The 13,247-nt window shown below is 40.3% G+C and overlaps 1 protein-coding gene across 4 annotated transcripts in view; it reads left to right on the plus strand.

Annotated features, from left to right (window-relative positions):
* The first annotated feature begins 5,767 nt into the window (after positions 1-5,767).
* Positions 5,768-13,247, plus strand: part of dock5 (dedicator of cytokinesis 5) — a 48,216-nt gene continuing 40,736 nt past the window's right edge. For all 4 annotated transcript variants that reach the window (XR_004656596.1, XM_034871325.1, XM_034871321.1 and 1 more), the window contains exon 1: positions 5,768-5,986. Coding sequence is in view for 3 of the 4 variants with exons in the window: in XM_034871325.1 (XP_034727216.1) it covers positions 5,944-5,986 (43 nt within the window). In the remaining variant the exon portion in view is untranslated. The remainder of the gene's footprint in view (positions 5,987-13,247) is intronic.

Consider the following 13,247-nt stretch of genomic DNA (forward strand, 5'->3'; position numbering starts at 1 on the left):
TGCATCATCTTATAACACTAACACATGCACATAACGTTTTCCACATGTCTTACATGTTCTGGCTCTGTTCTTGCATCTGTCAAAGCAATGCCCTAAACTGTTTCTCCCCTCCTGCTTCACCCTCCTTACCCCATCCTGAGCTAAACTACAGTATCCTCCTCCTTCTGTTGCTACAGTAAAACCAGAGCCAGTCCAAAGGAGCACTCAATTTAATCACCAGAAGTTGCACTTTGCAATGAATTTGGATGCACTTACTCACACCATTCACCACTCCAAGAGATAGCAATACTGTAAATGTTTTCTTGTTGATTCCAAGTACACTACTGATGTACTACTGGCTGCATTTTAACATACAAACCACGAATACAGACAGACTACCGAAGTAATAAAGCTCTTTACAATATATACAGTAAACCACCAGCAGGATAGATATAGATACTCCCTCAGGTGCTCATATTGGATCCTTAGTGTCACATACAGCCAATGGAGGCTTGTGAGTGTGTGTGTGTGTGTGTTTGTGTGTGTGTGTGTGTGTGTGTGTGTGTGTGTGTGTGTGTATGTGTCAGAGGACATGTTGGGACACTGAGCCATGGCAAATGTAGCACATCAGAGCAAAGCTAAATACAAAAAAAAATGTAATCACATTTCATCTTTCAGATATTGAGTTTCATCCCCTGTTTCATCTGTCACATTTATGGTGTAAACGGGCTAGTATATAAATCTTATAACCCTCTCTCCCTCTTGTGGGCATTCACTATGTCAGAAGGGAGGGTGGGGGGGGGGGGGGCTGATGCTCACTGAGACCTCTCGGATGTATAATGCTTTAAAGGAAAATGAAGAGCTGAAGGTGCAGCAGGAGAAATCTGCAGCAGCTCCTGTAAAAAGTTTCAGTATCGTCCAGTTACCCCCAAAACAGTCCTACGACTGTTTTTCATGTAATAGTCATGTATGGAAATGTTTGACTTCATGACATTAACTAGTCCTATTACACAGCACATTGTCTAAGGGCTGGCTTGGTCCCAGAGCCATGAAACATTTTATGAAGAAGAAAACAAATTTTGGCTTTCCATTACGTCTAATGCATTGACTGCTTTGGACTCAATCTCAAAAATCTAATCCGCACACCAGAGAAGCAGCAACACTGGTATTCATTTGCTTTTGTTCTTACATAATATCATTTCAGATTACAACCTCATCATCCAAAAGAATTCCTGCTTTCCACGTCTCTGAAAGCTTGACACCTTGAGAAAAATGCTTTTTTTCTTCTTAGGTGGGTGTGCACACTCCTCTCTAAGGCCTCTCTAAGGCCCCGGTCCAGACAGTGAGAATGGTCATGCTGCAGTCTGCCCGTTGTCAGACAGCCACGCTTTGTCTCCACAAAGAAAAGGAAGCCTTAGGTAAGAGATGTGGCTCCCTCTGCTGATCTCGGAGAATCAACCTAATTAAAAGGGTCTGTCAAATGGGCCGTCACATTGGCCAGAAAGAAAGCAGTCAAAGACTATTGCATTAAAAAAGTGGCTCTCACACTCTAAAAATAGATAGACTACTCACTTCTTCTGGTGTACACATAGTTATAGTGATAGCCTTGTGTGCCCACTCAGGGCCGTAAGGTAGTTACGACGGGCCCTCTTGCACAGTAGTTATGAAACACACACATTAGTGATTGACCAATATGGATTTTATTTTTTTCAATGCTGATACCGATATTTATTACATCGGCATTAGCCGATAACCAATACAGGTTGCCAATTTTCTTGAGCAGATATTTGGAGCCGATACTGATTTTGCTCCCTCAATTTACATCATAAAAATGTAAACCCTGCCACACTGGATTTGTTTTCGGAATCTGCTCTGCCATTTAAAAAACAAAAAGAAAAGGAATAAACAAAAACACAGATCAATGTCACTTCTGCTATAATCTTACATTCATATCACCCAAATTATGTGTGCAATGTGTGCAATGTGTATCATATGGATGGGTGCACTGCATATGGTCAACTGTGCCAGGGTAAAAGGCTTTCATAAACATAACACAGCCCTATTAATGATGCATTGCTTGCTGACACATTATAAAACAGATACAATCAGGTCATCACAAAATGTCCTTTGTCAACACATTTAAATAATTTAGGAAAACAATCAACTTGAAAAGTAGCCATTGAAATAAAGTGCTTGATTTGTAATTTAAGACTTCCGTGGTGCTAGTAGTGGAGGGACAGTGCATGGTCTGCACGTGAACTGCAGCATCTCTAGCAACACAGAGCTGCCTGTGGACGCCGTGTGTATCGGTGAACGCAGCATCGGCATATCGTCCAATGCCACACGTAAAAACGCAAATATTGGCCCCATATATTGTCCGGCCGATAAAATCGGTCGATCGCTAACACACAAACAAACACGATCAAATAGAGACTTGACATTGGAAAACATTAACATAAATATTACCCAGCAACCTTCATCGCATATCACATTTGACAAAAATACCAATACAATGTTGAAGGGTCTGCTCTGTCTATGGTCCCGCACCCTTGAGCCCCATTGCAACAGCACTGCATGCACTGTCTACTGTACATTTAGGACCCTTTTCTTACAACAGTCGTACAAAGGATGCTTCAGTGAGTCAGATGGAGACGGATGTGGAAGCCTCCGGGTACATTCATTCTCATGCATCACAACCTGGAAATGAGATTTTAGACTTGTGGATATAAATGTGCGGCTAACCCTAACTTACCTGCAGAAGACACATACATTAACACTATATATATCCTGGTGTCTCTATTTCTTCAGACTTGGCTGCCAGTGAGCCATTTCTGTGCAAAATAACATTTTATCTGGCCAGCCTGTATGCTGAGTAAATGCACAGAAGTTCATGTAGGTGTCAATATTAGTGTAGAAAAATATTGACAGCTGGCACCATTACACAGTTCCCATGGTGAGACGCAACTGATGCCATGTAGCAAGACCTAAAGAAACATGGCCTTTATAAAACATTCTGTAAAAAGTAGAAAAGTTTGGAAATAACCTGCAATAAAAGCAAAATGCAAATCAACTTCTGCCCTACGGTGTTCAGCCATTGTGCCCATATAGTACATTACCCTATCTGCACAACATTACAGGACTGGGCTATTACCTGATTCTGCTGCCAGACAGCCAGGAGGATGCTGAGGTCCAATTTGCCTCTGGCGTCATGCAGTCCTGGCAGTGGACCCATGAACCCATTAGGCCTTTTGTTTGCTTTTGTCTCAGGAACTGAACAGCCTTAGCGAGGGCTGCGACCGGTGTTTAGAGCCCTATCGCTCAGAAGTCTCTGAAGCAGTTAAGTTCCTCACATCATAGAAATCACAGTTCACGGAGTTTAGTGCAGTCAGCCACTGAATTCAGCCACATGGAAGTCTAGTCAGGTCAAGCTTTATTCAAATAGTACAGTTCATACATATGGATGCATGATACGCTTTCCATATTTGTGCATCCCATAAAAATTAAACACACACGGGCATATGCACTCAAGCATGTACACACACACAAACTAACCAATGAACTTGAAGTGTAGGAAGGTGGATGGTAAATATGGAGGACATGTATTATTATTACTACCATTATTATTATTATTATTATTATTATTATTATTATTATTATTATTATTATTATTTTTATTATTGTTATTATTATTATTATTATTATTATTATTATTATTATTGTTATATTATAATAGCAGCAGTAGTCTGTCATGCTAAATGTTCATTCATAATGTGTCTGTTTGGTGACACACTGAGAAGCCCTTAGGCAAAGTAAACACACAGGATGCCCTTGTTTGAGGACAAAAACAGTAGCTTCATATTGTTGTTATCTACAATAACGACAGCCCACTCTCACAACAGCATTTCTTCACTTTCATGAAGAAAGCGAGAGTGTCCACTTTTGCAGCTGTTACCATTTACCTCGCACAACTGCACATGGTCAGATGTTGTTTTTTTCTTCTTTTTACCACCTAAAATGATGCACCCATTGGAATTTTAATAGGAGGATGGCTGAGAAACAGCTGAGATGTGAGGGATTTGAGATCTCCTGTGAAGACTGTCTACTCCTGTTGGTTACAGAGCATTCAACTCCGGATGAACTCTAGAGTTCAACTCAACTCAAGCTGACACACACACTAATGTGAGGCATGCACACACATACACCTAGACCATCACACCATCTGAATTAATGACTCTTTTTGTATTCTTATTTTCTTGGGAGGGAAAATTAAGTAATAGTTCCAAAGAGGCGAGAATTCAAAATGCCAAAATGAAATGTGACACAATCTTGAGGTCTTGTAAGGGACAGTATATTGTATGCAATAGCACAAAGCAGTCAGGTGATGGCAATATTGTATTCCTTTCAGTAGATTTCATTGTTTTTAACTTTTTAATAGCCCAAAAGCGAGCTACACATTTGATAAGAATTGTGTGAAATGTTGCCAAAGGAATAAAGAGAATCAGAGGTGAAAAGGGCATGTGCGGATATGAAGCCCTGTTACATAAATTCCAATACTCAGCAGGTCCCTACAGTACAGCTCAGTCAGAAATAGGTCACAACAATCATGTGTAACAGCTCAACCCTTAACCTTGGAAATTATACATATAGCGGCAAAATACATTTCTAGTACCTGATTTTCAGGTTGATTTTAGTCAATGTGTTTGAATCCTTAAGCTGTGTCATGTTACATATTTATGCCTCTGTGTAACTTAACTTCAGTGTTGTGTGGTGTAAAAGGACAATTTAAAAATGTTATTATCTGAAGGCCATTTTTGTTTGGTCATTAAAAAAACTCTCAATAGACTTTCAGTTGTCATTTGTTTAAAAGCTTTGTCCTTTGTAAAATAATATACATAATTCAATAATAGCTTTCAATCAGACTGTGTAGTGTTGTGTTAGTGCTAATTCACCACAGGCTGTGTTTTAAAGCACCCACAACACAATAGATGGGGGGTGGGGGGGTGGCATCACCCTGTCAAAGGGAACAACAAAAGCAGTGGATAGCTGAACATTATTGACAGCACCATTTGGCTGACCAGCCCCCCACATACACACACACACATCCACACACACGTGTAAAAAAAAAGTCTAAGTGGAATAACAGATCTCAGCCAGCTGCTGTAAATTACTTCACTGGACAGACAAGGAAGGAGGGTGGTGGGCCTTATTTGTGTTATACTGGCAGTGTTATAATGACTTAAAATTAAAGTCAAATAGCCTCACTGATGGAAAGGTTTAACACAATTGTGTTGGTCAAACTTACTTCAAATGTAGCCATATGTGCAGGTCTAGTCCATTTATGCTCACTCAAAATACTAGGTCTCCTTTAAACCAGGCAATCAGAGGAGCCGCAGCATGGGTTTGCAATTCAATCTCATTTTAAATTAAAAACAATAACTTGGTGATAACTTATTTATGACACATGAGTGATTTACAACTCTGTTTTCAATTAATTATTCTCACTGTCAAATGGGGCGCCAGTGGTTCTAAAACCGGAGTCCCGACGCCATCAGGAGTCCTTGAAGCAAAACGAGGGACAGGTCAGTCTCATTAGAATTTCCCAGAATTCAATTTGAGTTCATTTGAGGATTTATGAGGAATAGCTACAACTATCGATTGAACGATGTCTAGGGCATAATAGTCTAGCGGACGAGGTTCCTACAGACAAACACTTGATGAAATGAGTGTCTGTGGTGTAGTGTGGGCTTGTGTTGTTGTGCGGGTAGCTAGTTATTGGAAGCTCATGGTTCACGCCTATCCTCTTCTCTCTTATCCCAGCCGTGTGTGCCCTCCTCTCCCCTCCCCGTTTACAAGTCATGGCGGAACTGTAGACCTCAGGACGAGCAGGAGTGCACCGCCTGTCCTCGTTTTAGCAATTGTATATAGTTATTTATTTATTCAGCTAACTTTACATCTTTGCCCGAAATGACCCGTTGGATTCCTACTAAAAAGGAGAAGTACGGAGTTGGTAAGTTCCCAAATGTAGATAAAGCCTACGTGTGTTTTGCTGGTGGAAAGATCGCCGAGTAAACTCCCAACTAAACATACTTCGAGGGAAAAGCGGATTGAAGTTGGGTAACAAGTTGTTGGCGACTTTGTTGTTGGTAGTACATGGCGGGCATCTACACCGTAGACTGCCAGGCAAACTTGTATTATTTGACAGTGTAGCCTACTGAATATATATTTGCCCTCTATGTTGTCGTCCCTGGCATTCTAAATATTTGGTTGTAGCAAAATATTGCTTATGTTACTGTATTAGGTGGTGAAGGAAAAATGGAAAAGAGGTAAGAGTCAAATGAGCATACCAGTCATTCCTTTATTTAACCTCACTGAGCTGACTTGTGGAAGTTGCTGTGAACTTAAATGCATCACCACTTTGCTGGAAGGTCCCTTAAAGCCCCCCCTAAAGCATTCCTGTAGGGCTCCAGATGAGAGTCTCTGTTGTGACTGTACTCTAGCCTATACATGTCAGATAAGAGAACAGAGTTAGCGTAGACAATTGGGTTGTCAGTTGTCGCTTGGCTACACTTACCCTACGCTATAGGGCTTTACTCTGTCTATCTTTTGAGGCAATTCGACACATTTTGTAAGTTTCAAATGCATAGTTTTGCCATTTATGTGGTCGGCAATGGCTTGCAATAAGGTGCGGCCCTGTCTCAATCTGTCTGTGGGCTTACTGTGTGTGCATGCACGTTCATGCTATCAGGTAGCCCTTCGCGCCCTCAAGGCAAATCAGCACTAACTACTTGGCTTCATACGAAATACTTTTTTAGTTTTAGTGCATTGACTTATTGTCAGGAAAGATTGGCTAGTCATTGGTTACCTACTGAATCATACTAGTTTGGCAGTGTTAAGACACATGCAGAGTGTTTTCTGGTGTAGCCTACAGCAGATGCCTTTCACAAGAGGAAAACCCTGCATGTGTGGAAAGAGAACACACCTCATATGTAAAGTCTTTCTGAAGTATGTGTGATTCAGAGCACAGGACTGGAAATACCTTGCTTTAAAAGAAAGTGTTGTGTGTGCTGCAGGTGGGTATGAAGTGCTCTGCTGCACACAACCCACTTGGTTATAGAGGACCTTGTTTTTAGCAGCAGATGTCGAGGAATTCCTTAGTGTTAATCCTTTTAGATCCCTGTATTGCGTTCAAAAGTGTTGCTCAGCAGGACTGTGCCATTCCCCTCCGGCCATTTGCCCCAGAAATGGGGCAGGAGTCACTAACACTGTATTTAATCCTTAAATTGCCATCAGGCCCTGTACAAGGTCTTACAATATTAATCCTATTAGTCAACCCCAGGCTGTGTACAAATACAGGCAACTACATTTTGATGAAAGAGGAGATGCAAGATTTCTGATAATATCAATTATGTCAAGCTAGTTAACATGGAAATGTGGATAATATGGTACTTAAGATATCAAAAGCTCCTATGGTGAATTTGTGACACCATGATAATAGGATAGCTTAATTTTTACATCCCAAAGCAAGGCACTGCTCTAGAGACTCAGATGAAGCATTGAAATCATTTTGACCTTGTTTGCATCCATAATGACATCCCATGGCTTTATTAGATTTCAGCGAGTGGTCTCCATGAGCAGTCATGTGGCTAGCCAGTTTTATTGACAGAGTACATGAACAACATGACACATTTCTTGTCAACTAATGCCCTTTCCAAATACCAATAATCCAGGAAGTTAAAGGGGAACTCTACTAATTTTAGACATCTGTTAAGTCAGGTAACAGGTGTTGCTGAACACTGTTTATGGAACACTGCATATGTAAAAAAGCTCTATAAATCCAACTGTGGCTTCAGGGAGCTGGCAACAATTTGAAGACATTGCCTCAAGTGAAGTGAAGTTAAGTGAAGTGTCGTTTGAGTCAGCGTCGGTTGGTGCTGAAGACCGCAAGTTTGAAAATGAAAACAAATCTGGGGAGTCCAAAAAAAGTGTGGTTAACGACCTCTGTAGCCCTGTTTTCTTTGAAGCTTGAGCTCTGCTTGTGCCTAGCGACGTGAGGTTACATTATCTACTAGGGGTGGGGGAAGAAATTGATTCTTAGATGCATTGCGCTTCTCTCTAGAATGATTCTACATAAGCTAGTAAATATTAAAAAATAAATGTGTGTTTTTTTTTTTTTTTTAAAGTTAAAGTCTCCAGATATTTACAAATGAGAAAACAATGTGACTGAAAGAGGATGGGATGACTGAGCCTCTGACGTGGAAGATTACTGTGAGAGAAGGTGACTTTCACAAGCATGTTTGACGCTTAAGCATGGAATGACTACAAAATGAAAAACCTCAGTAGACAAAACATTTCATTAAAACGTGTGTCTGACAAATACCGCATGAATAAAAATCTAACAAACTCAGATATATATGTATATATTTTTTAAATCATGCATGGAAATTTACATAAAATATAGTTGCGTCCATAATCAGTTTAGAATCGAATCGTGAGGTGCCCAGAGATTCCCACCTCTATTATCTGCTTCTAGAATAACATAACCCAATCTCCGACCAAACTGGCGGCAGTCGAGTTGCATTTTGGGTATGTATGCACCAGGGTTTGACAAGAAGGAAAAGGAAGATATCTCTAGTTCTGCTGCTTCAATTTTGATAAATTTTAGTAGTTTAAAAAAAAATGTACATCATGAATCTGCCTATGTTAGAGGGAATAGTGCTAGATTGGTGGAGTGCTCTTTACAGAGCCCTTCCAAAAATGTGTTTATATTCAAATGCTGTATTTTGAATAATAATGATGTGTCTGGTAGGTTTTTTTTCCATGAAGAAATTCAATAAACTAGTCAAAAAATTCTTAAAAGTGCATCAGCTTTTTCTCCCTCTTTGAAAAGTTAATATCTTGAATATGCAAATATGTTTCATTTCAAAAGTTAAAACGCTGCAAGATGTCTCCTACTTCACTGGCAAGCACACTCTGGTGTATGTGCACTGAGGCATCAGGTGTCCATCACTATTGTGTAATATTGTGCATATTGGGCCAACAAGTTGTGATGCCCTAAATCATGCTCCTATGTCCACTTTGTTAACTTGGATCTAAGGTGAGCACCTACTGTATGAATATGAAAACAGCATCCTTATAATGTCAAACTCGCCCAGTGTTTCCCACACAGACTAATTTGTTTTAATTTAATGTTGTTTAAAACACGCATTTGTTCAGCTGCATTTCCTTTCCTTGCTCTCCTCTGTCACTCCACACACACACACACACGCACACACACACACACACACACACACACGAACAGCCCTTCCCCTCCGTGCACACAGCGTCTGTCTCCATGAAAACAGTCTTGCCAACTTAGTGACTTTGTCACTGGATTTAGTGACTTTTCAGACCCCCTTAGCAACGTTTTTTCACAAAAGCGTCTAGCAACAAATCTGCTGGCTTTCAGAAAAGTTGCCATTTTCCAGCAAGCACGCAAAGTATTTCTCTCCTGTGGCAACCAAAACAATCCCCTCTCTCTAAATACGTTTAGTGAGGAGCAGCCCCTCCCCTCCCCTCCCCTCCCCTCTCCTCATGTGCGGCAGCACTGCCACAGTGCGCAGGCACGTAGAAAGGGGAGAAGGGACAGGGTTCGGGGGTGGTATAGGTAGGAGAGACAGTGAGACGCAACGGGAGAAAGACACAGCCTTCTTTGATAATTAGGTATTGATCTTTTTACCTCCCTTTTGTCGAATTTTTTTTTTTTTACTTCAAATATTGCCTACCTATGTAATAATTATAAGGTATATTAAATTCCTGTATTGAATTTGTGATTATTTGGCCAAAGATGTCTTTGTCTTTTATCTACCATGCTGACACAACCACTAAGCAAACCAATAATGTACTCATAATGATTATAACGTTTTACAATTGGTTACCAGCAGCACTACCTTTTTTTTAGTTTTCTTTAGGGAACTGTCCTTCAAGTGTAAAGTTGTTTTTTTTTTTTCATCAAGTACTGAGCAACAACTTCCACTTTGTAATATTATGCAATAAATAACCAATAAATTGTTTGGTCTGCAGGTTTTACCTGCTGCAGAGGCATTGTATTACGAAACCAAAAATAAAACTGTTGAATTTACGGCCTCCATAGCTCGCAATCAAAAAACCCCTGTTTGTTTGTCTTACAATGTCATATCTGCCAGTGAGTAAAGTGTTCTCAGTTTTGATTGACTGATCAGATGGTCGGATGTAAAACCCTGGCTTTATTTCGGGGGGTTTCTTTAGCAATCTTGAGGAAGACATGTTTTTTTTCTCCATCAAAGAAGGCAATTGTCATTTTATTCGTAGCTGGGTTTGTAACCAGAATTAAAGGATGAGCCCATAATGGTCTAATTCCTTTTGGCACTTTTAGCCTTGAACTTAAGAATTATCTCTCTGATTTATGGATAACCTATAAGGACTTATTAACTGGAGCAGTTTTAAGAGCTACAGGTTGTCTCCGGCTGTCTAGACGGTAATCTGTCGAGGCCTTTATGTTTTGAAATATTCTGCCTGAGGAGAACTGGCTCTAAAACAAGCCCTAATAGACTTGCTTTTACCGTAACGATTATTTTTGTCTTTAATTCTTTTAGATATACTGTGTCTTTCCCACTTTAGTAGCTTCCTACGCTTGAAATCCAAGTTTTCTAAGAGATCTATGATACATGACTGGATGGTGGCTTGCTAAAGACCTTTACAAATCCATAATAAATGTTGTTTTTTATCTAATTCCTCTATCTTTCATTGATTTTTAAGGTAAACATGGAATTTCTGTTTTGTATTTTGGCCTATGTGTTGTTATCAACTGCCTAGTTTGACAGCCAGGTCGGGCTGTAAAAACGTAAGCCAACGCGCTACAACTGTTTGCTGCTTTCATGGCTGTTCTAACATTACAACAAACGGGATAAACGGAGATGGATTTTACTCAACCTAAAACAAAAAAAAAGGGCATGTTTCTAACAGTTGCATGACCAGAGACGTAACAAACCCCGGATAAATATTGGAGATGTAATTAAAACATTGAGACAGTTTAGAGCCCAAAAGAACGCGGAGTTGGCTAATTTCCTCCTTAGGAGGTAAGCATTAGCTTCAGGTTAATTTATCACGGTAACTATGGACAGGCATGTTATGTCATTTCAACATTTGTGTACTCACATTGAATTATATAGCTATGGTACCTGAGTTGTTTACATACTCGCAAAAACAATTGAGACACAGCCAGTAAAGTGATCCCGGCTGTTCCTGGCTAATGCCACCATGCTAACCCTGCTAAATGCTAACGTTACTGGAGAACCAGGCAAGCGGGCCACGGCTAATTAAAGCCAAGAGAAGGGGCTGTACATTGTGAAGAGAGGACCGTGAGTTAGCAGGGTGTTTAGCGATTGTTGCCGTAATTCTAAGCCAATAAAGTGTTTATTTCAGTCGGGTGTAAAAGCAATTTTTTTGCGGTTCCTACTGTAATTCTAAACCGAGGAAATGTGTCTGTTAGTTGGGAACGTAGCTCCGCGTGAGCACGGGCTTTTATGACTGTCATATAGCCAGCATCTAACGTTAACCACTCCGCTGTGCTGTGAAGTAATGCCTTTTTGAGATATGCACTGTTGATATAGCTGTCAGTATTACATATTGTACCTTTTTAAACAAAATATTACCCTATTTATTGTACAGATTTTTTAAATGTATTTAATAGTTTGGGATGTCAACTGTTTTGCTTACAAGCTCTACTGCACAAGTGAAGGGATCTGTTTGTCTAGCATGGCATATGTTGGCCCCATTTCATGCTTCAAGATTTCATTTCTTGCGTATATTTGATTGAAGCCATTTTCTGCTGAGAATCAGAATGCATAAGGTGGACCTGTCAATCTGTATGTGCAAGGACTGGTTGTATCTTGCATCATATTGTTTGTGTTTGTTTTCATGGCCATACTAACTTGGAATACTTTTACCCTCACCCCCATCCAGTCAGCAAAAACAATGGATTCTTATTAAAACGTGTTAGCTGTGATGAGCCGCCAGCAGCTGCTCAAACCTTTCAGCCGTGGTGTTCTTTAATTGTTGGCTAATCCACTTCAGCGATAAGTCATTTAGAGTGAATCAGGCTGACTGACTTTGATTTCACATTAGCATGCACATTAACTTGAACCTGCACAGATTGAGGCTTTATTGTAATTTACAGCAGTGGCTTCAGACTGTGCATTTCAAGTTTAAGAGGAAGATAGTGTGTCTCAGACTTGTACAGATGAGCTGTGCTGCCAAGGCTCATAATGTTTAGACTGTGTGGCATCACAACACGCTCAGCTGGGTGCCTGCCACTGGCATGTTGCCACGCTGTTGCCAGGCCCAGACACTGTGTCAAGTTGGTGAATGCACCATTGTCACACTCGGCATGACCAGAGGCAGATGTCATTTTTCAGTGCACGTTTTATTCAATATTGTTCCGGTTGCACAAATCATTTCCTGGTGATAATATGGTACTCTTTTTTTTTTTTTTTTTTCAAGAGAATTTGCAGTGTCAGGAACATCTTTTGCAATAAATCCACACAGTATGTCACTCTGTTAGCTCCAAAGGCCGGAACTTTCTGTTCAAATCAAAGTGGTTTATCGGTCAGAACTTGGAGATGCCAAAACTGTGATGTTACGAAAATGTAAACTTAGATTTAATGGGAGGAAAAAAGAAAATAAGAAAGGTGGCTTTGATATTGCAGTGTTTCTGAACCCATCGAAGTTTCAATGTTTGTTTTTTGGAAGGGAACTTGCAGTGAGACGTCATTCACGTGAACCTGCGCAGGTTATATCCTAACAACATCTCCGCCATTTGGGTCTAAGCTAATATTTTAAGAGCCCCATGGGCTAGTTACACAATGTCTTAACCTAAAAACTGATCCATGTGGAGAAGATAAGTCTGGGCAAATCTATCTTGTGTGGAGGATGTCATGGAGAAATATTCATTCATATTCACACAGTTTTTTTGTCAAGATTAGGTATTCAGACTGAGGTGTGATAAGCCAAGCCAGTTGAATCGTGCTGTGAAATCTAGCCTCCAGCAACAAGCGTTATCACCATGCAAGTCAGGGCAGAGCTCTGCTCATAGTTCCTCTATCTGACTAGAAGAGTGGCTGCTCTCTATTGCTGCTCCCTCAAGTCATGACAAAGACCTTTGCTACAGTATTGTTTGCCAAGGTTTCTCTTTTGCAACTGTGTGTGTGTGTGTGTGTGTGTGTGTGTGTGTGTGTGTGTGTGTGTGTGTGTGT

The sequence above is a fragment of the Etheostoma cragini genome, chromosome 5, assembly GCF_013103735.1.
Source record: "Etheostoma cragini isolate CJK2018 chromosome 5, CSU_Ecrag_1.0, whole genome shotgun sequence".
Classification (NCBI taxonomy): Eukaryota; Metazoa; Chordata; class Actinopteri; order Perciformes; family Percidae; genus Etheostoma; species Etheostoma cragini.